This window comes from Sitophilus oryzae, unplaced genomic scaffold (assembly GCF_002938485.1).
Source record: "Sitophilus oryzae breed Bouriz unplaced genomic scaffold, Soryzae_2.0 scaffold_111_pilon_pilon, whole genome shotgun sequence".
Lineage (NCBI taxonomy): Eukaryota > Metazoa > Arthropoda > Insecta > Coleoptera > Curculionidae > Sitophilus > Sitophilus oryzae.
The window spans coordinates 8,585,395-8,610,413 of NW_022145749.1; the positions used below are offsets into that span (position 1 = coordinate 8,585,395).

Consider the following 25,019-nt stretch of genomic DNA (forward strand, 5'->3'; position numbering starts at 1 on the left):
TAGAAAATCGCCGAAAGTAATCTTTTAACTACTTAACTTCAAGCAGAAACAGTGACATCGGCTTGACCCTTTTCTTAATTACGGTACCCATTACATAGACCGTATTATTTCTGTGACAAAGCTCGTCTACATCTCTACAGTCTTTCTGTAGTAAATAAGGTAAGCCTAGATTTAACAGGCCCAAATCTTAGCGATAATTAAATATCACGAAAACAAATACCGGTTGAATAGGCTTTGCAATAGTTTCTAAGTAATGTTGTTTGCCGCACTTATAAGACCAAACACGAGAGAGCTTTAAGAATATGGCCTTTTGTTAAGTGACATCTTACCGGACGTCCAGAGTTGCACTTTATATTTGTATCTCACACGACTTGTTATGAAAATTATTCTAACCAATACACATTCAAGTTTTTCATTCATTGAACTGATGTACCAGAGAATAAAATTTCGAGAAAAATTTTAACATTTAATTTTTATTTAGAGATTGATCAGTATTCTTGAGCATTTTCTAACAGACGGATTGCAAATTTGACGCATACGAGACGTTTCAGAAAAGATAAGAGTATAAAAGATAACCAGAGTACCAGAAAAACTATACAGACCGAACCACCGTAGTAGTAACATAGGCAGAACCGGACGAATTAGCGTATACCCGTCCGCCGGACAGCGTTTTCAGATAGAGCGGAGCGGAGCGTTCACGACGGACCATCGGCGACTTCGAGCAAGTACCATGAGTTTATATGAACGATTTCACATGGGTCGCGTATGCTCCGTCCGGGTGAGATATATTGAAAAAACATCTGCGCGGACGCTCCGCGCGTACGGTCCGCTCCATCTGAAAGCGCTGTAAAAAGCAGATATTTTGAGGTACGCAAGCAATATCCTCCAAAGTTAAATGTTTGGGGTGGTTTTGTAGGGGAGCATATGATTGGTCCATTTTTTATAGAGGGTAATTTAACTGTTGTTATTATATATAATAACAAAGTATTTGGACTTGTTACAGCAGCAGATTTTCCCTAGAACTCGTGAGTTATTGGGAGAAAAACTCCACAATGTCTGGTTTCAACAAGATGGTTGCCCTGCCCACAATGCCCGTATTGTTCAAGAATATTTGAACAATACTTTTCCCAACCGTTTAATTAGTGCATATGGAACTATTTTGTGGCCCGCTAGATCACCAGATCTTTCTCCCCATGATTTCTTTTTGTGAGGTTATGTAAAATCCAAAGTGTATGGTCATAATAGGGCTAATAATCTAGATGAGCTTCAAGTAAAAATACGAGAGGCTTTCCGAACTATTAGCTCTAATATGTTAGCCAATGTCAGACGGAGATTTTTCTTTTTGAACACTTGTTATAACTTTTTTTATTTAGAGTAATATTTTAGTTTTTTTGTATTTTATTGATGTATTTTTTAAATTTGGAAATGAGTTTTGGGTTTAGAGAATTTATTTATTTTTAGTTTTGGCTTGTAAACCCACTCAAATAATAAATATTTAAGTATTTTTATTTTAAAAGTTACCTTAAGTGAAGGTAAACACTTAAAATGAAAATAATAAATAATCGGCACTCCTCGCGTCGTATTCCTAGTCTGTTACGACCGACCCATCCAAGCACAACTGCAACTGCAGTCAGTCGGCTGGTCAGGCAGTAGTGCCTGATCAGCCGACTAGCCGGCAGTGAATCACGAGTACGAACGCAATCGGGTAAAGGCAAATTCGTCCGGCAATTTGCTATATTACTAGTAGCCTGGTTTTCTCTGTATAACATACGAACAACGATGCATTTTGACCCATACAAAACCCATTGAACACTGAACGAAAAACAATGAATGTGATATACAAAATACCATGTGAGAGTGTGAAATATTATATCAGTAAAACAGGTCCCGAATTCTGGGATTTTGACATAAAAACGTTACGCTTTCAAAGCGGTAAGCGAAAGTATTCGATTAGCGGAACGCCAAGCAGTCGATTTTGGTATTCTCGATGCCGTGCGAATCCTTTTTTAGATACGCGTTGAGCACATATTGGTAGCATTGTAATTTCTCAGGTATCTAAGACTCAAATGTGGATAAAACAATGAAAAATGTCAATATTACGTGAATTTCATAACCTATTGTTGAGTTATTTCATTCAAAATTAATAATATTTTACTATGGATATGTCATTATTCTTATTATACGAGGGAAATATTGAAGATGCTTTTCAGCATTTTTGATATTCTGAACAATATTTATAACTGCCAAGTCGTAAATTATCAATTACTTATTGAGGGATTTATAGAAGAAAAAGTAGTTTTCCCCAAAGAGCAAGAGAGCGCACAAAATCACATTATTTTCTATTTTTACTGACAATTTGACAAGCAAAACGATCCTTAGCCCTTTTCGAATCGCTTATCGTAATCAGTAAAGACGCTAAGCGCGTCAGATGAGAATATCCAAATCGGTAGTTAAGTGCGCGCTAAGCGAAAATTAACGTTATATACACTGGGCGTCTAAAAGCACTTAGCGTTTTCTAAATTACAGAATTCGGGTCTTGGATTATGACGATTCTAATAAAAATAAAATAGAAATGATTAATTTATACTAATATCGATAATATATCAGAATACCATTGATACCAGAAGATACCAATGACAGTGAACAAGAAACGACGCCTCAGTTCACGGTAGGCTACGGTAGGTTTTGGAAAACGCTGTTTTTGAAGTAATAGTCACAGTAATAGTCGAATAGTCGTCAAAGTGTTATTTAATCAACATTTTGATAGTTCGTTTTCATTATTTCTATCTTTATAATTATTTTGATAGTGTCAGCACAGTTTTAATCATTTCATTGTTTATTCAAATTGCAGTGGCGCATAGCGGCCATTCTACAAACTTGAAACTAATTTCCAGCAATTTCTAATGGCCTATTTAATTGTAATTTTTTCCGCAGCAGTGGCGGACTAAGCCTGTCGGGGGCCCGGGGCGGCAAAACTAAATGTGGCCCCCGGTCTGTACATTTTGTAAAGATTTAATGACGTATGTATAATGGTTGACAAATTTCAAGTATTTATATACTGTACTAATTGTAATAAAAATCGATATATATAGTATATATATATATATATATATATATATATATATATCGATATATATATATATATATATATATATATATATATATATATATATATATATATATAAGTATATATATATATATATATGTATGGCTATGAAATGAAGATGGCTATGAAATGAAGATCGCTGTCATTTTATGTGTAAATTTATATAGGAAATGCCATCGATCGTCATTTCCAAGCCAACTGGACGCCGTTTTTATTCGATCATACGGTACTTCGAAAATGTAAAAAAAATATTTTTGCTAAAATTTTGAGAACCACTTGATCTTTTCTGGATTTTCTTTCTTGTAAATTTAATCTAATACCTATGTTGTCATATTAACAAGAAATTATGTTTTTTAACTAAAAACTAAAAAAATACCCAAAAAAATTCGAGTTTTCATTTTTTTTCGCGAAAAAAACCTCATACGCGTTATTCTGGGATTGAACTATACTACCAGTTAAAATACTTGCACTTATTTCTGGGACACCCTGTATATTACAGTCAGTATGTCCCCGGATTGTCTTTACAAGAGGAAAATCTTTTTTACTAATGACTTTTTGAAAAAAATGCGTTCTTTATAAGAATTTTTGCTTGTTGTAAAATAATGGCGGTTATAATTTTTGAAATATCCATACTGTTTTAGAAAAAAATTAAAAAAAAAACATAATAATATAGTTTTTTAATGTAATTTTCCCCCAAAAAAAATCCTAAAAAAAATAAAAGTCCTAAAAATTAAAAGGCTATGGTAATATAATTATTTCGATTTCATTTTTTGGTAGATCGTTATAATCATAGACTTAAAATAAAATATAGACTACACTATTTACATCTCAACGCGGTCAAAAAATGTTTTTTGTACACATGTTTACTTCTGGGTACAGTCGACCGAGCCTTCCTCATCCAGCCTATGTTGTCACGTCTTTAATATTATCAATATTTTTTTTCTTGTTATACATATCAAAAAATTAATACTAAATTTTAATAAAGTAGGTTTTAATATTCCATAGATGTATTAAATAGTCCTTATACTACTAAATTATAAGTCGGATACTGTTTAAAAAGGATAAGTTCTTTACAATATGACAACACCGATTAGAAGCGAGGGAGCCTATTCATTCATTTATTACCTTGTAGTACGCGTCGCACGTGTGCGGTAAAGCTTTGTTGCCGCTATATCCCCGGCTGTATTAACGCATTTTCTTAGCTTGTAGTCTTTAATTGTTTATTTTATTGACTTTTTCTGTTCAAGAACTATAAAATATGGTTCGTCAGTGCCAAATTTGCAAGAAATTTGACTTAAATAATCCATTTAAGTCTTGAAACAACTTTCGACCGGTAGGCAACTCTCAATTTACCCATTGGGAGTCAGTGGCGTTGTTGTAGAAAGGCGCTTATTTAGATAATATTTTAGTAAAATGTAAAATCTGAATTTTTTCTCTTATATTACATTATTTACTTACTTACATTGTAACAAAATCATAATTATAACCCTGTTAATAATTAATAATGTTTTTATTAAAAATATATTCCGGTTTATTCTAAAATTATCTTCAGAATCTAAAATAACATACAAGAATTTTAATATGATATTACATTATGAGACAATATTTTTTAATATACCGGGTCGTCTCAAAAGTGGTTCACCGCTATAACTTTTTTATTTTTTCAGATAAAAAAACAGATTTGTATGTTAGTAGGTATATGACATAAATTAGGATTTATTGACGTATTCAATTGTTTTTGGTCTCTTTCTGTTTCACCGAAATGATTACATCTTTTGATTTTTAAAGGCACCCTCGGTATATTTCTACTTTATTCGATAGAAAATGATAATAGAATTCTGAATAGAATGACATATCATATGTCAACTTTTGACATTGTCGCTTAAAAACAAATCGTATTATAAATTTCAATCCAGGGTGCCATGGTGTTGTTAAAAACACTAAGTTTTAATCAAGGAGCCTTGGAAAAATAGTTTTGATCGTCTAATGGGTTTCGTGTCTTGTCTAGGCCGATTAAAAGATGTACAAATCATATTTTTAATCATACATATGTCAATTTTTTCAAATGGAACAAGGGTGACTCGTTAGCATATTTGGAAAAAGCATTTTTTTATGAATATATTGATACCACACACTTGGTATTTCGAGTCAAATTGTCGTTATGAACCACGTGTTACAATTACAATTAAACCATATGCGAAAGTGTCAAAAGTTGACATATGATATGTCATTCTATTCAGAGTGTCATTTTCTATCAAATAAAGTAGAAATATACCGAGGGTGCCGTTTAAAAATTAAAAGTTATAGTCATTTCCGGTGAAACAGAAAGTGACCAAAAACAATTGAATACGTCAATCAATCCTAATTTATGTCATATACTAACATACTAAATCTTGTTTTTTTATTTGAAAATATAAAAAAATTATGGGGTTGAGCCACTTTTGGGACGTACCCGGTATAATAAAGACAGTACCGAGTTAAATAAATGTAGTTTTCATTTTATCCACTTCCTATCACCTTCCTTGCTTTAATGGAACAGATTTATGTTTTCTCTAATTTACATAATAAGACATCACTTAACCAGAAAAAAAATTACAACAATCATATATTTTTTTTTCTCTCCCTGTCGCCGATTCTATTATATCTGTGGAATAGATTTTTTGATTAATATTAGGGGTTGTAAATGTATAACTAAAATTAATAATTTATTATTAATTTCGAAAATTACGTAATTTCGATTATAAAATTTCTTCTATAACGTGTATTTTATTATTTTTATCCTTTTTGGACTCTAAGACGTTTTTTCTAAACTTTTATTTAAAAAAACCTGTCCTAAATCTTAATAAAATATAAAAAAGTTTAAATACGATATATTTTTAATTTAATTATAGCTTCATTAAAATAAAAAAATTACCCGGGTATGATAAATTTTTAATTTAATTATAGCTTCATTAAAATAAAAAAAAATACCCGGCTATGATACGGAGAGTTCAGGTGTACTTGAGAAACGAAAGACAGTGTTGTGTTTTTCGTCAGAGTCGTCCGGGAACGACCGTTACGACAGAGACAACCTGTCTATCGCTCGTGTCGCACTCGTTATAACCTAAAACAATAACACAACAATAACAAGACATTGTCTGACCGCATGTTCCAGCTATTTATGAATGAGATGCTCAGTCTATATTTTATTTTAAGTCTATGGTTATAATTAATTTTAATTAACGTCATATTTTTTGATGTTAAAATATCACATTTTCCGATAACTATTATCACCCTTTCCGTAACATTGAACTAAATAAATTTTGTGCTTCTTTAACATTTTCAAAAGCATATAACTTTAATTAAAATGCTGTCAATAATAATGTATCAAAAAATAGAACGAAATTATATTACCATAGAAAGGCGCTTTATTTTTACTAGTTCAAAAATTCAACTACATTTTCATGTTTTTTTATTTTTTCTCTAAAACGGTATGGAAATTTGGAAAAGTATAAACAGGAATTACCATTTTAGAACAACCAAAAATTTTTATGAAGACAATCCGCGGACATAGTGTAGATATAAATATTTTATTCATCGGCAGTGCCGTTTTTACGTAGGGACCCGACGCGGCGGGCCCCGACCAAAGGATTAAGGGCCCCAGCTCCAAACAGGCTTCAAAAACGATAACATCATTTTTTTAAAAGCTTATAATAATACATTTAAATTGAAAAACAAATGAAATTTGCCGTAATAAAGCAATCCCCGAGCGAATGTTACCATATATATTAATGACAATTTATGATGACAAAATGATGGGAATACCGGTTCCACATATAAGCCGCGTTACTGTCGCTACCGTTCCAGGTAAATAGGGGCCCTTTAAAAATTATTTATTATTATATTATTTATTTATTATTATTTTATTTTTAAATTATTTAAAAGGGGCCCCTTACAAAATCGCGGTATATATAGGTCAAAGAATAACTAATAATTATTCCAATATAAAAAATAATAATTATTCGATATTCTAAACAAAGAAAATTACCCCTTGATTTAATTTCGTAAATAGAAAAATGCCATTGACAATTACTGGGGCCTAATAATTGATAATTAAGTAAATATCTGCTTCCATTTATACTGTGTATAGTTAGCGTATACTTATGGTTTGCATACTCTAACTACAAATTGCTTTATAACTACTGAACACATATAGGCCTTGTTTGAAAGTTGAACAAAAAATTACTTATTAAGATTTGGAGGCCCCCTAGAAGAAGGGGCCCGGGGCGGACCCCCCGCCCCCCCTCCGCCCACAGGTGAGTGCCTCCCCTTCTCGGGGGTGAAAAATAGATCACCCATTTTAGTTACAAAATTCAATAGGGATGAATTCTAAGCAAAAAATATTCTATAACATTTTTTCAGAAAATCAATATTTTCCGAGTTATTTAGGATTGAAAATATTGGTTTTTCATCTAAAAACTGCATATTTTTCTGCAATTTTTTATAAATAACTCGAAAATCTTGCGTTTTATCGCAAAACTCAAAAGCAAAAATGAAGCTTTTGGAATAACGAATCGATTCATTTTTTGTTGTTTACCATAGGTGTAATAATAGCCGAGTTATCACTCTGTAAACTTGATTCTTTATTATAGATATTTTATAAAAATAAAAAATCACGTTTACATAATGATAACTCGGCTATTATTACACCTACGGTAATCATCAAAAAATGTTATTATATATATAAGTTATTCCAAAAGCTTCATTTTTGCTTTAGATGGGTTTTGCGATAAAACGTAAGAAGAACATTTCAAGAGTGTTTCTTATTCATGTTTTAAAATTACAAGAGCATAAGCAAACAACTTCGTTGATTTCTAATTAGATGATAAGTTTGGATTATCAGATACGATAAAATAAAACATACCTGAAAATACGAAATAGTGGTCGAAAAAAAATCTCCGAGGCCTTTTTTTCGATCGTATGATATAATGAAAGGTTATATAGCTGAAAAAGAAATAGACATTGTATGTCAATCAAATATAGATCTAATAAGATGCTATCAGTTCATGCCACTCCTCTGATGTGTTGCATACATCAATTATTGATGGCTTACTAAGATACAAAGTGATTCTAATTGAATTCGAGAAACTTCGGCAATATATTCTACAGGTAAAAATAAGTAAAAAAGTTCGTATAAACTTATGTCCTAAAATACTTACAGCGCTTTCAGACGGAGCAGACTTATTTCAAGATAGCTCATCCGGACGGAGCATACGCGACCCATGTGAAATTGTTCATATTATAAGCTCATGGTACTTGCCCAAAGTTGCGGACGGTCTGCTCCATTTGAAAGCGCTGTTAGTTTCGGAGACACAGGGTGTAGAAATTTTTATTTATATTTAGATTGTTTCCAAGTAATTCCTGTACTAATGTCAATATTTCACTGAAAATTGAAGTCCTAGATGTTTTTTAACTGTTCTGAAGAGTAATAACTTTTCATCCGTATCTGTATTACACTACTGAGAGAAAAAATCTACATTTTCGATATTTTTTTACCTTAAAAACGTCTCTTGGTAAAAATCGCTACGAGCAACCGTTCTCAAGATATTTAGAATAGAAATAATCGATACATGTCATTTTCTGTCAAATAAAGTGGAAATATACCGAAGGTGCCATTTAAAAATCAAAAGTTGTAGTCATATCCGGTGAAACAGGAAGTGACCAAAAACAATTGAATACGCCAATCAATCCTAATTTATGTCATATACTAACATACCAAATCTCGTTTCTTTATTTGAAAAAATAAAAAAGTTATAGAGGGGAGCCACTTTTGAGACGCACCCGGTATAGGGCAGAAATTCACACCTTAAAATGCCTAGTGGTACTTTTCTTATGAATTATATTTTGAGTTTCAAATTTATTAGATAAAAAGCAATCAAATGATGGGCTGTGCAACAATTTATTTATTTTATTTATAGTTTTTAACACTTATCTTTAAGTGATTAGATACTCACGGGTACAAATATGTTGCTTTTTTAATCGAGTACCTTATACACTTTTCTTATTAAACAGTTTATGAAATCGAATCAGAATGTTCCAAATATCCTTCATTTTTGTTATTACTTTAACTACAGTTTTATCTTCAAAATTGCCCGAAAACTTTCTAGCTTTGGGTGAAAATTACGTATATTCAGTGGCACTGGTAAAGATAGGTATGGGTTATAGTGTAAATTATACATATTTTCTTATAATTTTAGCTTGATTTTTTTCAATCCTATGCGGCTTGTAAAAGATTCGGTTGGACATTGGCAACTGAGAAAAATGAACGCGAAACAACCATTCTTGCTCAAGAAATAAAAGCTAATGGACTTGAGGACACCGGTAGGTTATCTTTATCGACAAAAAATTGAAAAATTGCATTTTTATATTTTTGCTAAAATTACATAATTTAAAGTAGCCCCAACAGGGTTAAGCAAGGCGCAACTTTTGTTTAATATAATCATCTCCTCTTGTTTATTGAAGCCCTGTGGTACACTGTAAAACACGTATGTAATAATATCACATCTTAATACTAATCGTGATATTTAATATTAACAACTTAAGATATGCAATATTTTTTTACGTATACTGTTGTGAAAAAATATAATTAAGATGTGGACTATGCCGCGACCGCACATGCGGCATTTGGCGATTTCTGAGCACTCGTCGCCGATATCTGATTAGGACACGAATTCTGGAACTTCGACATAAAAACGTTACTAGTACGTTGATATTAGTATATTTAGAAAAAAAAATTATAAAGTTTTGATATGTTGAGGTTATAAGTACTAAAAGGAGACTTTTTAAAATCAAAAGAGTTCCTAACTGTAAAGTGTGAGCTTCACCCCCAAAAACGACCCCCCAATACGCACTGCGGTGGTTTTTCTCGTTTTTCTCGAAAACCATTAGTCCAATGGTAACAAAATTGGTATATTTTTTTGAGTAATTTAAGTGATATATTATTGTAAAATTTGCTATCTTTAATTTTCAATAGATATAAAAATTTATTTGCCATTGCTGAAGCATTCGAGTCGTGACATTGTTTTTGATAGCAATTCCCTTATTGGTCGAACAGAAAGGCAAATTCCTAGGCAATATTAAAAATAAAGAACGACTAATTTCGCAGCTTGCAATACACCTAAACAGAGAATATTAGCACATCATTTGCAATAGATGATGCTGATGTTCAAATTATTCGTACACTGCCATCAAAATATCTAAGAAAAATGAACAAGTTTTAGTCGTTGGACAAGATGTCGATCTTTTTGTTTTATTAGCAGCACTTTCCCCCGATGAAAAAGACATTCTTTTTCTGAAAGAAGCCATAGGTAATGTGAAACAACGAATGTATAGTTTGAGAGACTTGCAATCATCCAGTATTAAACGTAATCTAAAAAAATCAATTTTATTTATTCACGCTATTAGCGGGTGTGACACAACATCAGGATTTTTTGGAGAACGAAAACAACACAAAAAGACCTTGATAGTATCGTCGATATTTTTAACAACGCAAAGTCAACACCTGAAGAAATTGAAAAAGCTGGTTTATACTGAAACTATACAAACTTCAATCATCTGAAGGGAGCCTTAGTGAGCAAATATACGCTTGTTTCAATAAGTTAGTTGGTCAAGCAAACAGCACGGCACTTTTATCAAAATTGCCTTCCACATCTGCTGCTGCTAGGCAACATTCCCGGAGAACATATATTCAAGTACAAATATGGCAAGAACAACCTATAAAACCCGACCAGTGGGGCTGGAAGAAAATCAACAACACCCTATCACCTTTATGTACAACAGAATCGCCCGCCCCTGCTTCAATTATGTCATTAATAACGTGCAACTGCAAACAAGATTGTGTAAAAAAATGCAGTTGCATTAAAGCCGGCATGAAATGTACAACTATGTGCGGAACCTGTCGTGGGCAAAGTTGTTCGAATACTGAACACATTCTAGAAACTATAGACGATGACAATATGTAGATGAAAGTATGAATGTTAGTTTAGTGGAATAGGCAATGTTTTTGTTTATATTATACAGTATTATATCTGTTGCGTGTATATTTAGCACGTTAAATACCTTGGGAGACCAACTATGCCTCTCCTTGGCACTCATCAACACCAATACATGCCTGTTGCCTTATGTTATTGCATAATGTACTTATAAGTATTAATTGTTCTCTATGTGTGCTCTATGTGTTACACTAATAGTTTCGTTAATACTTTATATTTCTTATATTTTTTTGTATTTTTCATTGTTTTTTTTTTGCTATTATATTTATACATTTGATATATTAATTTAAGATAAGATAGTAGATATTGATATTATTTGTTAGGTTACACTGTAATGGTACTCGGTTAACTAAGCAGTTATTTACTGAACTTCGCCGAGGATTATTAAAAAAAAGACATATTATTATTATTATTATTATAATTTGAAAGGCGACCTGTATTTTTTTTGTACTCCATTTTTCAAACGGTTATTGCTCGAAATGCATTGGATAAATATAAATAATGAATAGAACCTTTTTGTAGCAAATTTTATAAGGAATATTAATAGTATAATTTTTTTTGTGGGACCAACGCGTTCTGAGAAAAAAGCGAAAAACCATCGAAGGGCGTATTAGGGGGTGGTTTTTAGGGGTGAAGCTCACACTTTAAAGTTAAGAACTATTTTGATTTTGAAAAGTCTCCTTTTGGTGCGTCTAATCTCAACCTATCAAAAGTTTATAAATGTTTTCTTCTATTGGGCTATTTTAGGTCTAATATAAATATACTATACGTAACGTTTAGCGGGACGCCGAGCAGTCGATTTTGGTATTCTCGTGGCCGTTCGAATCGTTTTCTTGATACGCGTTGAGCACATATTGGTATCATCACAATTTCTAATGTAGCCAATAGTCAAAAGTTGATAACTGATGGATGTAACAATGAAAAATGTCAATGTTACGTGAATTTCATAACCTATTGTTGAATTATGTCAACCTAATTTTTTATGGATACGTCATTATTCTTATTATACGAGGAAAATGTAGAAAACGCTTTTTCGATGTTTTGGATTATATTGTTACCTATAATAAAACTATAAATATATATTTGGATTATATTGTTATTATAATAATATAATATAAATATTATATTATTATTGGCAATATTTATAGAAGAAGTAGTTTTCACTAAAGAGCAAGAGAATGCACAAAAACGTTGTGATTTTTCTAAGTATACTGACAGTTTGACAAGCAAAACTATCCTTTAAGGTAGCCGTTTTCAAATTACTTAGCGCAATGGGTAAATACGCTAAGCGCGTCAGATGAGATTACCGAAATTGGTAGTTAAGTGCACGCTAAGCGAAAATTAACGTCATATATGCTGAGCGTCTAAACGAGCTTAGCGTTTTCCAAGTTACAAAATTCGGGCCCAGTGTAGACGGGAAAGTTGGAATTCGGCGACGAGAATGAGCGCTCGTCTATACTATGCTGGCAAGCAAAACTTTGGGTCGGCGTTTACATGTAGAGGTGTGAATCGTTATGGCAATCTAGTAAGTCGGAGAGAGCAAAAATACGAAGTATTTATTACATAATCACTTGATCTGACGCCAGATTCCATGCGCTTGGGAAAATACTTGTCTTCTGTCTTTATTCAGTACATCTTATTTTACTAAGCGTGTTTACCGTACTCTTCGTGCACACGAAAATCGGCACCCAAGACCAGAAATGCCGACCCTAGTATGTTGTTGATGGACACTTTCTATGAAAGCTCGACGATGCCCGCATGTTGGACGGAAAGGCGAAGTCTGATGACGAGCGCTCGGTAGTTGACGAGAATAGGTAGGAATAGAATAGTAATAATAGGAATAGAATAGAGAGTTTAAAGAATATTTCCCGTGGTGGCCGGTAGCTAGCCGGCGCACAGTGGGGTATTTGACACTGATAGTTGATCGAAATTTTTTTATGTAGACCTTATATAAATTATTGCTATTTTCAATTAAAGAGGAAATACTATGAACAAAATAAAGGATAATTCGTCGATTCTAAAAAAAGAAAGAAAAATCACTATTCCAGTGTTTCCAGTAGTAATCAGCCTAGTAGCAGTCAGTGCCAGTAGTAATATCGCAACTACTACTACTAATGCTACGACTGATCCGCGAGCAATGCCCATAGCACTAAAGTCGCTACTAATGCCAAATTGTGCTATACTGCTAATGGCACTAATGCGATCGCTTTGTACACAACAATGCCATCGCGGTTTACACCTCGCATTAGTATATCACTGATTGGCAAATTAGAGGAAACCAAGAATGTTTTTCTCATTTTATCAGCAAAATCGCAAAAAGTCGCAGTATTTTATTTTACTGTGTGAAAGCCCAATGTTTACTAAGTAAAACGTATATAGACAATATGCTGAATTCTTCGAAATGCGTAACTAAATCTCTAAGTATAATAAAAATGTCACAAATTTAATCAAATTTTCTGAACGCCTAACTTTTAGTTGCAAAAAAAATCGTTAGCATAGAGAATATCAAAATAAATAATACGTTTTTGCAGAATACATACCTGCAGCTTGCTGAGCCATTTTCAATCAAAACGATAATATAAATAGAGAAAGAGCACAAGAACAACAACAATTTATAATTTTAAACATAAAATTTAGCCATTTACCTCTTATCTGTGAGAAGTAACAACTTTGACGTTTCGTTGAAACAAATGAATGCAACTAAACACAGCCATAGCAACGCCATTCATGGCAGAGATGATTTAACTTATCATTTATCTTTTTTTGGGAAATCTTAAACACATTTGCTTTTTCGAATTTCGATCACCTTTTTCATGCTAATACCCCACCGTGAGGCGGCGGCGCCGGCGCCGCGCTTGTGTCTCGACGTGACAGTGGCGGGACGTTATAATGAGAATCGCGCCTTAACCTGCTAATTCCATTTTTGATTTTAATTAAATAATACGTTTAATAAGTAAATTTTTAACGAAATATTGAGTTTTATTGTTTTCCAACAAATATTATTGTTATCTCTTTAACATGAACATACTTGCTACATGTGTACATATTTTTTGTGCCGTTTCGTTTATCTCCTCTAAAATCTAATAATGGAGTTAGCAGTTAACACATTTCACGGACGCTATTCTTTCTAATAATTGTTACGTTGATATACAAGTCAATATATTACAAATGATATTTATGATAATTTTATATAAATATTTTTTACTGTGATACCTTTTCTTATATGAAACATCGTGTATATGTTACAGTGAAGGCCGGAAATTCAATAAATGCTAAGAATTACGCACTGGACCAGTGTATGTCATATTCTAAAGAAATTTGTCAACATTGAATCATCTTAAGATTACAAGAAAACGATAACAAAACAGAAGCACCAAAGTCAAAATATTTGCCTTTATACTTTAACCTCAAAAAGCATAAAGCGTTTTGCTGCTATATCTAGTAACTGACTGTTAATCGACACGAAGTTGAACAAATAAATTTTGATTGCCTTGTTTTGATTTTAAAATTGAATATCTCTTGTTTCAAAATTAGTTATTGAACTTTTACTGCCGTAGTGTATGTAGCAAATCATGAATGTGGGCGTTTACTAGTAATTATTAATCTTCACTAATTTTCGACTTTTACTGTAACATAAAAATACTGTAATATATATTTTTTTGTTTTGCTAAAACATTTTTTTTTGGTAAATCTTATACATAGAGGTCAATTTTTTCTTTCAGTTCATTGGCTAGGTGGTTTTTACCAAATCGACAAAGAATTCATACCACGCTGGATGTGGCTAGAAACAGGTGAATCCTTTAACTACACTCACTGGTACGGAGAATCTCAGACTACCACATCATCGCCGGGCTATAAGGCCATGTCAACACACCCTGGTAAAGCTACCGCAAGTTCCAATTTATGTCTGGAAAAATACGGTTTCAAGGTTCACGATGGACAATGGGTTGCCACGAATTGCGAAAAGGAACTTTATTTCATCTGTCAAATATCCTGAGATAGACGTTTATAAATCAATACATCTGCGGACAGTTGCGGATATAGAGGGGGTGCCATGGAGACCAGCCTCCTCTAAGATCTATAAGTTAAATATTATTCTTTTGGGTTAAAAATGGCGCCCTAAAAAGCATATTATATACCCACCTTAAAATATATTCTTGTATCGCCCCTGTCTGCAGATACGTGATGATATGAATAAAAGCTAACAAAACGAGTCTTTTGTTTTTTCCATCTTTAAAACATATTACGTATAAGAAAATCAATAATAGTTGGTGTGCACATCATCTAAATATTTGACAAATGCACATCACTAGAGATGGGCAAAACTGGTCTTCGTCTTGCACAGAATGTCCAAGACAGACTAGTGCAAGATTTTCGCAAGACCAAGCATGCAAGACTATTGCGGTCTTGCATTTTTTTATATGATGTAAAAATTACTTCTTTGTTCAAAATTATTGTTTTAATTTAATACAAATAGGGCATTCCAGATTATTGCATAAAATTCTAAAGAAAAAAATGCTGATTGAATAAATATATTGAAAAATATAAATTTTCATCAGACAAATATTGCAGTAATTTCTTTCTTTAAAATTTTATTAAATTACAAAAAATACTATTTATTTAAATATTCTATGTAGAAGTGCATCTAGTAAAAATCTATTAAAAAATGCAAATCTTGTAAGAGTCTTGCGCAAGACCAAAACCAAAAGAGTCTTTTGGATTTGGTTTTGCATTTGTTCATCACTACACGTCGCAATAATACCACGGCTACTTTTTTTACTTCGACTTTTGAAGTGTCACATAAAATTCTTAATTTTGACACCGATATTTCACTTCCCCCAATTTTAGACTCAATACAAAAAAAAAACTACGGAATACTACTAAAGTAAAGGCGCACTCTCACGACTCGTCTACTCGGCAAGTACGCCATTACTGATGGCTCACACGACGTGTTCATTTCAACTAGACGCCAGCACAAACATTGTTTAAATTCTTGGCAAGTAAACAGTATAGTCGCATAGATGAATATCGGTCGTCCCGAAATTGTCGTTGCTAGTGATTCTCTTATCTTTTTAAGTTATTTTACTGTACACTGCAATATGATTTTTATGTTCCCTATGTTTGGCCATCCATATGAAGGGCTCATTTTCGTATAAATTCATAAATTCCAAAACAGCATCATTTGAAGACTACACCTTTCCATACTTTTTATTGCCCCTGTTGTAAACTCCTTAAACCCACTCCCATAGCAAATAACTTTCATTACACGGGAGTTAAACGATGATTAGTTTTTAGAAACTCTTGAAAAAGGCTTAACAAGCTCATTAAACTTGAAACATCTAACAGCGTGTTTTATTGAATTGCTAATATTTATTTAGAAAGTCTTTAAATTAAACCGAATCGATACAACTGATCGAGTTTCTGGTGAAGAATTAAAAGGCGAAACAATCGTGAATCGTCGGAAGTTGATCCGTTAACGAGCTAAGTTCGAGCCGGAACAGTGACACCGGCCCTAGCGACCCTCTCCTTAATTAGGGTGCGACGCGACGGACCGGCCACAGTAAGAAACTACCCAAGTCGTAGTCTAACTAGTTAAAAGTTTAATTTTAACTTAAACTCGATCAGCACAACTTTACCGTTTCCTCGGAAAAGTTGTTTTGTTCGTTGTCGTGGCGAAGACGGCACAGGAATTTTCAAATAGAAGTCAGGTAACACAGAGCCTGCTGTCTGTTTTTTTTTCTTGTCTGTATAAAATAGTATTTATAGTCTGTCCAACGACAAGATCCTTGACAGTGATAGATGTGTCTGTCAGTTTATTTTCAAAGTAGTTTATATTATTTTTTTTTCATAAGTTGCTACAATTGGAACGCATAGCAGAAAATTAATATATTTAAAATTTTAGTTACAAGTGATACTTCAAAATACTGTGAAAAAACTGTATAAAATTGAGAAAATCTAATAGAGTTATTTTATTAAAAATAATTACAGTATGTGTTAGTACAAAACAAGCAAGGGTGTATTTTAAAAAACACCACATAACAAAAAAATATATAAACAAGATTTCCTGCTTTCAAGCCGTGTTTCAAGCTCAAGCAACTTCCTGCATTTATTGTTACATGTATAAATATAATTATTCAATATGATTATTATTTACCTATCGTGTGCTGCTATTTTACAGATACTCCAGTTTTTGGTATCATATACAAGATAGTATACAAACTTTATTTGTGGTTAATACAACTCTCTCGCCATAATCTCTGGCAAACTGTCTCTGGGCACCGAATATTAACTGTAAGCTATGATCTGGGTGAACACTTAATTTTCCCTTTGAGTTTTCCTCCACTTAATTTAAAAAAAACACGAAACACACATAATAACACAGTCCAAAATGCAAATGCAAAATATTTATCATTTCTATTTGACATAATTTGACACAAAATTATAACCTATAATTTAGCAAGAGTTTGACAACTCTCAAAGATCTTAAGTCGAGTCACAGCCATCTATATTGTCTAACGACAAGCCGTGAAGTACGCAATCCGGCAACATGTTGTTTAGTCCGCTGGTTACGAATTCTGTGGTTAGATTCTTATCGATTTTCCCCAAATTACGAGGTGTAAACAAGTAAAAACCACGTAAAAACTCGAGGTGAGTTGGTTGAATAATTCAAACATTTTGTATTCTGTAATCTTGCTTCATAAAAAGTGTTCGTTATTCATATTTGATAAAAATATGATTAATTTTAAATGCCTAGACATTGCTGCGTTCCTGGCTGTACCTCAAATTATGCCAGTGCTTTGAAACATGAAGGAATGAAAACCACATTTTCTTTTCCAAAAGAGCAACATATTCGACATGAATGGATCCGGTCAATCCATAGGGACAATTTTAAATTCTCCAATAGTTCTGTAGTTTGCGAGAAACATTTTGAAAAATCCGAGATAATAAGAGTTGAAACCTATAAAAATAAAGAAGGGGTTTTGGGCGAATTCCCACTCAAAAGGCCAAGATTATGTGAATGTGCAGTGCCGCACATTTTTCCTAATCAACCCAAATACTTGTCAAAACCTCTAACAACTTCTCGAGCTGACCCTGAAACAAGAAGGAAGAGAAATTTAGGAAAATATCAACAGGAAACAGAAAATTTCTTGAAAAGTGACAAAATAAATACTTTTGATGAATTTCTTGAAACTTTTGAGTCAAAAGTGTGTTTGGGACTGTGGAATTTTAAAGTTAAGGATGGGAAAGTTTATTTTTTTCTGCTGAATGTGTGTATTGATGACTTAGACAGTGAAGATAGTGTTAATGTTGTGTCGAGTATCGTTATTGACAGTACATTTACTGTACAAGTGTTTATAGGAAACTGTGTACTAACAGTATGTGAGCTGAGATGGATTCTACCTGAGGACAAGAAACTGAGCCGATGGTCACAATTGGACAATCTACTTGCTAGATACAGGTTTTCACCTGGAAAACAAACCAACCGAAAGAATGTGAGTACTATGTAGACAAAGTATACGCAAATGTTCAAAAAGCTATAAATTTGTATCAGGATTCTGAAAATTTAAGTATTCTACAGTTGATTTCACTTTTAAAATATTGTACCTACTTATAGTAAATTATCGTTTTTTATAAAATCAATAATTACCGATTCACAATAGTCATTAACACCACTAAATATACTATTTATTTTCGCCTAGGTATTAAATACAAAATTCCAAGGTGATTCACCCCTCGTAGGTTAGGTACTTACGTACCTAAATTGTTGTAATGTACTAGGTAGATAATAGTTATTTTAAGTATTTTGTATCCAGTAATAATAATTTATTATTGGAATATGTATATAATAAAAATAAAATATGTTTTTTTGTAATTCTTGTGTGGTCTCTTTTTTATTCATTTCTCCTATAACAATCTATTTAAAAACTATTTTTATCAAAGCTATCTGTGGAAACCGTTTTGTGTAGTTTTTTTTTTCTTTCAAAGCCAAACCGCTTTCCGCTTTGTTTAGTAAACTTTATTTTCTCATATTTTGTCGATCGCCACCATGAAACATGAAAACAAAAGTTAGGTTAAGTTATCCCGGACCACTTAAATTGAAATATGCGACGTTGCCTTTTTAACTTCACGGCTTGTCGTTAGATGGCTTTGGTCGAGTTCATACGCATCGGCGCGGCGTCCGTTTCTCTTTCATCGTTTCGTTAAACCAATAATATTGAAATATGATCTGTAATTTTTGAAATAAACAAATAAGACTAGTTAAAAACAACAAGAGATAACGCCATGACGGATTTATATATAATACATCCATAGGTAACTTAAAAAATATTATAAACTTTTTTTTAGTTAAATAAATGGATTGGTATGGACGTCATCTGCATTTTATCTGTCGTCGTCTGTCGAAATCTTACCTGAGAAAAAAACAGAGTTTAGGTAATTATAACTGGAAAGAAAATGTTAATATTACGAATAAAGTGATTACAGATTAACTTTATTTAGATTAGGCGAAAAAAATAAAGTCCTCCTACACTGAGTACCAGTCCACCAAGGGATAGAAGGTAGGAAAAAAGGAAACTATCTAGCTAGGAAAGAAGCGGACCAGACAGATTGGACCAGAACCGTTCTGCTTCCCAAGTGGAAACCAACTTAAAGCGGAACTCAAAAACCTGGAATACTCCATACGTAACCTATATCCCCAACGGCCTAAGACACTCGAAGAAATTTAAACAAGAACAATCTTCCGATTGTTACAGGATTTTTAACAGGACAGTGTCTCCTCAACAAACAGCTCAGTAGATTGAAGCTAATGAACAACGGCGAATGGAGATTCTGTGGGGAAAATGGGAAAACACCAGAACACCTCATCACTGAGTGCGCTGGGATAAAAACCATTCGTGCCATACACTTAGGTACCAGTCATATCGGAGATGGAGAACTCTCTAAAATCGTCTCAAATATTGATTTTTGCCAAAGTCCTGAGACTGTATGATGAGTTATAGCTCAAGAAAGGAGAGGACTCAATAGATCTGTAAGGTAATTCACTTCTCCAATCCCATACAATTTACAACCTACAACTTTATTTTTAGTCTTTTTTTTTCTTTTATAAAACCTCTAGTGTATATTCAATTTTTTAGCATCGTCGAGGTGGCTTAGAAATGACGATCGAGGACATTCGCCATATACATATATGAACAGTCACTATGGACCATCTTTTTCTCCAAACAGCTGACGTCATTTTTAACTCCACGGTAGATTAGATTTGATTCAGCACTATGCGTCTGGCTTATGTACTGTATGTACTGTTGACCGTGAATTAACCCGTGCATGACAGATCTGACATATATATTAAAATATTTCTTTTGTCCAAATGATTGCTTTTGTCTATTGGTTTTAGCAGCGCACGCCAGAATAGCTCCCAAATGGCAGAATTTTTTCCTACTTACGTGACACTTGACTTATCGTTATATTTTAGACAATTCACACAATATCTATAGAAATTATAGCCTAAATATAAGCTATATTATTGTAAAGTTTTGCGTGAAAGAGTAACAAACATCCATACATACAAACAAACTTTCGCTTTTATAATATTAGTAAGGATAGTAGGATAATACGGTCACTATAAATAATGTTGATAAGTATTTCATTAGATATCAATTTTTTTAACAAAGTTTTTGAATACAGTAATCGCAAAAACAGAATAATAATAATAAATAAATAAATATATAACCCATAATACCGCTTAGAATAATCTTCATAATGGACTAGTTTTTACCAATATGTAATAAGTAAAATAAGCTATAAAACAAATAATTATTAATTACTAAACTCGATTAATTACTAAAATATTAATTATTAAAATAAAAATAAAATCTTTAAAAAATGATATAATAAATAATATATTGTTTCCCAATTTTACATTAAGATTCATCACATAAATCTATCACAATCTGGCAATCGCTTGTCACTCAAAGTTGATCACGTGCATTGGAAATTGTTTTGCGATTACCGTACAAGGTTATTGGTTATAACAAGGTTACAACACCCGGTATGTGCGTCTCAAAAGTGGCTCACCCCCTATAACTTTTTTATTTTTTCAGATAAATAAACGAGATTTGCTATGTTAGTATATGACATAAATTAGGATTGAAAGACGTACTCAATTATCTTTGGTCACTTCCCGTTTCACTGGAAATGACTACAACTTTTGATTTTTAAATGGCACCCTCAGTATTTTTTACTTTATTCGATGGAAAATGACATTTTGAATAGAATTACATGTCATATGTCAACATGATGTTTTGACAATCTAGAGTGCCATGACTATGTTAAAAACACTAATTCATAATCAAGGAGCCTTGGAAAAATAGATTTGATAGTCGATAGATTTGATGTTTTTAGTGTCTTGTCCTGGCCAGTTAGAAAATGCTCAAATCATATTTTTAATCATATTATCTCATTTTTTTCAAATGGAACGAGGGTGGCTCATTAGCACATTTGGAAAAAGCATTTTTTTACCGATAATTTGATACCACACACTTCGAGTCAAATTTTCGTTACCAACCGCAAGTTATAATTTCAAATAAACCATATGCGAAAACGTCAAAAGTTGACATTATGATATTGATTTTTATGTATTGAGTTGCAAAACTTGGCATTTTATTACATTCTATGTTTATAACGGGATTGAATTAAACGTTCATTTCCAAACAAATATACGTCAATGTCAGGTTTTGACGAAAACAAAATCTACCTCTAGAATTAATTATTTACAAGATCTCGTTGTTGTCGTAAGTCGCTCGACAATTTTCCTAAGCCCGACACCTTAGACGTTGTATATAGTGATAGCTACTTGAAATAATAGGGGAGCAGAATACAAATCCTTCCCGAAATTGATAATTATGGAGCGCCGCAGCGCCCCCGACCGTTGGCTTAGGGCGCTTTTGCCTCGTTAACCGCCATATTTGTTAAGGGTAGCGAGACATTTATTTGCTTAATTCTATTTTCTCGAAAATCCGTTGCAGTTGAATACTCGACATGTTATTAAAGTATAATGAGGTCGAGGAAAGAATTTCTAGCATTGGAGATATTTTATATTTCAAGAATTTTTATATAAAATTTGCTGTTTTGCGTTTGAGTTCCGGTATATCAGTTTTAGATAATAAGACATGCAACTTTATCCCCATCATCAGGCAGACTTTTGTCTGCCTGATGATGGGGACTGCGTTTTGTGACAAACAAAACGCAGAAATCGCACTTGAGTACCAAAGTTACTACTACAATGACGAAGTCTAGACGATATTTACATTTTCTAATTTGTTGCTTTTTTTTAATCTAAAATGTCAATATTCCATAAACAAAATATGAATATATGAATAACTACAATTACAAGAAAATGCATTTTCGACGAAAACTTGAAAAGGTAGTTAAGAAATAGTATAATACAATTTGAGAAAGATCGACAATAACTTTTGCATATGATTCACTTAAAATATTTAGGTTGTTCTATTTTTAATTTAAATTAAACGAGCTATTGCCTTTTATAGCTTAAAATTATTTAAAATAAATTTTATTACACTAGTGAAAATGTTTTTAATTCGTTACTTTTTGATTATACATGTTCGTATACCTAAAATAAATCGTTTTTAAGTTATTTAAGATTTAGTTTTAAATCGTATATTTTTATGGTTTTTAACCAGTAGCCTATGACTTTAAACGTCAAGCGATGTAAAACTATATCTGGTCATATCATAGATATCACTAAAATACGAGATATATTTTTATAAATACACTTTATAAAGTTTTAGCAGCATTTATAATATACGAAATTCAAATATTTTTTTTTTTTTGGCAGAAGGAAATAAACTGTCTGATGGTTTGACACTTATGTCAAAGGAAGCTAGAAAAAATCAATAAACATTTACGCTTTACAACGATATGTTAAATAACTTAAAAACGATTTATTTTAGGTATAGGAACATGTATAATCAAAAAGTAACGAATTGAAAAATCTGTTCACTAGTGAAATAAAAAAGTGGGATTCCATTTGAAAAAAATATTTATGATATTGTTTTAATCTCTCAATTCCGTGACAGCTACGGCCAATATTACATAACATTCAAACAAATTAATTTTTGAAATAGATAGCCACATGCCTTCTCTTTATGTCACAGTGGCTGTGGTAATCACTAAATTTGACGTTTAGACTATACACATTTTTTTAACAGGCAGTTTTTTTCCTCCAAAAATTTTAAATATTTTTTTCTCAAAAAGGGTTAACGTTAGGTATAGAGTATTTGATATCAAAATACATAAAATTTTACAAAGAATTTACGTATCTAATAAAAAATGGGGGTACCCATTTAAAATAAAAAAGTTTTGTCAACTTTCGGTATTTCCGGAAATGCCGCCATATTGAAAATATTTTTAATTGATAGATTTTATTGCGAAACAATGATATGCAAAAGATCTCCGATCTAGATGTTGTAGTTCTCTAGAAACTTCTAATGCACACTCAGCCTGTATATTTACTAGCAATCTAAAGCAATGAATAGACCTATTTTTGGTCAAAATGATATTTCCAGATTGAAAGACCAGATTTCTTATTTGTATTTGAACATCTGTTCAAAAACATAAATCTCTAAATAAATACACTTTTTAATAAATTAAATCATATACACCCAAATTATGAAAATTAAAGATGAACTTAAACAAGGTGGGTTTAACTTGTTTTGATTAAAAGTTCCTATGACCACCATCCGATTCCGACTTTAGACGAGTTTCATAGTATCATAATATTGCATAGTTACCGAAGCAAGTGTACAAAAAAAACCCAGTTAAATATAAAGCTAAATACAATCTTGTAATAAAAATATGAAGGCTTTGACAATATGAAAACAAAAGTTTAATATGTAACAATAGAAACTAAAAAGTATTTTGTCTAGTTTATTAATATTGCGATACATAGCAATCTAGCTGTTCGTTTACTTAAACAGGTCTGCGAGCTTTTACCGGGCACTTAGCAACTTCAATCTAGCTCTAACGCTTTCACTTGAAGATAGCTGCCAACTGCAATAAGTTAGTGGAGGAGAACTACGAGAAGCTTTTAGTGGCAGTATGTCATTTGGGAGCTTAAATGTTTATGTTCTTTTTAGATATATTGTATCTCCGTCATACCATTAAAATTTTCTTTAGTGGAGAAAATTTGCGAAAAAAAGTTTACCTAAGTATTTATGTTTTAAAGAATTTAAAAAACATTGCAGTTAAGTTATTACAAAATGGAATATAATAGGAATCCCTGATTTTATGCGGCATATTTATACCCTGCTGGCAACTCTTACTTTTGGATCGGTATTAGCATGTGTGGAATTAAATTGCATAGGGATTTTATTTAGTCGAAGTGAGAGAAATGCGACGGTGTGCTGTTGTAGCGTTGCCACATTTCTCCGATACGCCTTTCCCTATCAAGTAAAAAAAGTCACGATCCCAAACCGCTTATTTTTATATAAGCCTTTTTTTCGAAAAAATAATTAGATAAAATCATTAGATATGTTTCTGAGCGTCTGAAATGGAATTATAAGGATGTCGTTTGGGTGTACATATTTTTTATAACGAGAAAACGTCAGTAATCGCAATAATTTAACACTCAACTTTTTAACATATATCACGCGATAACTTAAGAACCACTTTAGATTTTTAAACTTTTTTTTATTTTGAAGTTCGGATCTTTTACAAGATGTTTAAATGAGAAAAATTCGGTAGGCTTGTTTTTTCCCCATTCAAAATTTAAAAACCGTCCATTTACTTTACGGCACAGAAAATTCCGGGAATCGTGTAACTTTTTTATTTGTAAAGATTTTCACATACTGTCTGCGAAGAAAATA

The 25,019-nt window shown here is 32.3% G+C and overlaps 1 protein-coding gene across 1 annotated transcript; it reads left to right on the plus strand.

The window, feature by feature from the left end:
* The first annotated feature begins 9,123 nt into the window (after positions 1 to 9,123).
* LOC115885368 lies at positions 9,124 to 15,350 on the plus strand. Its single transcript, XM_030904267.1, has 3 exons — positions 9,124 to 9,287; positions 9,343 to 9,466; positions 14,859 to 15,350. The coding sequence occupies exons 1-3, from the start codon at positions 9,177 to 9,179 to the stop codon at positions 15,131 to 15,133; spliced, it is 510 nt and encodes a 169-aa protein (XP_030760127.1). The 5' UTR covers positions 9,124 to 9,176; the 3' UTR covers positions 15,134 to 15,350.
* The last annotated feature ends 9,669 nt before the right edge of the window (positions 15,351 to 25,019 follow it).

Coding starts and splice junctions, on each gene's coding strand:
- LOC115885368 (XM_030904267.1), top strand. CDS start 9,177: ATGTTCCAAATATCCTTCATTTTTGTTATTACTTTAACTACAGTTTTA. Junction 9,288..9,342: donor ACGTATATTCAGTGGCACTG/GTAAAGATAGGT, acceptor TTATAATTTTAG/CTTGATTTTTTTCAATCCTA. Junction 9,467..14,858: donor TAATGGACTTGAGGACACCG/GTAGGTTATCTT, acceptor TTTTTCTTTCAG/TTCATTGGCTAGGTGGTTTT.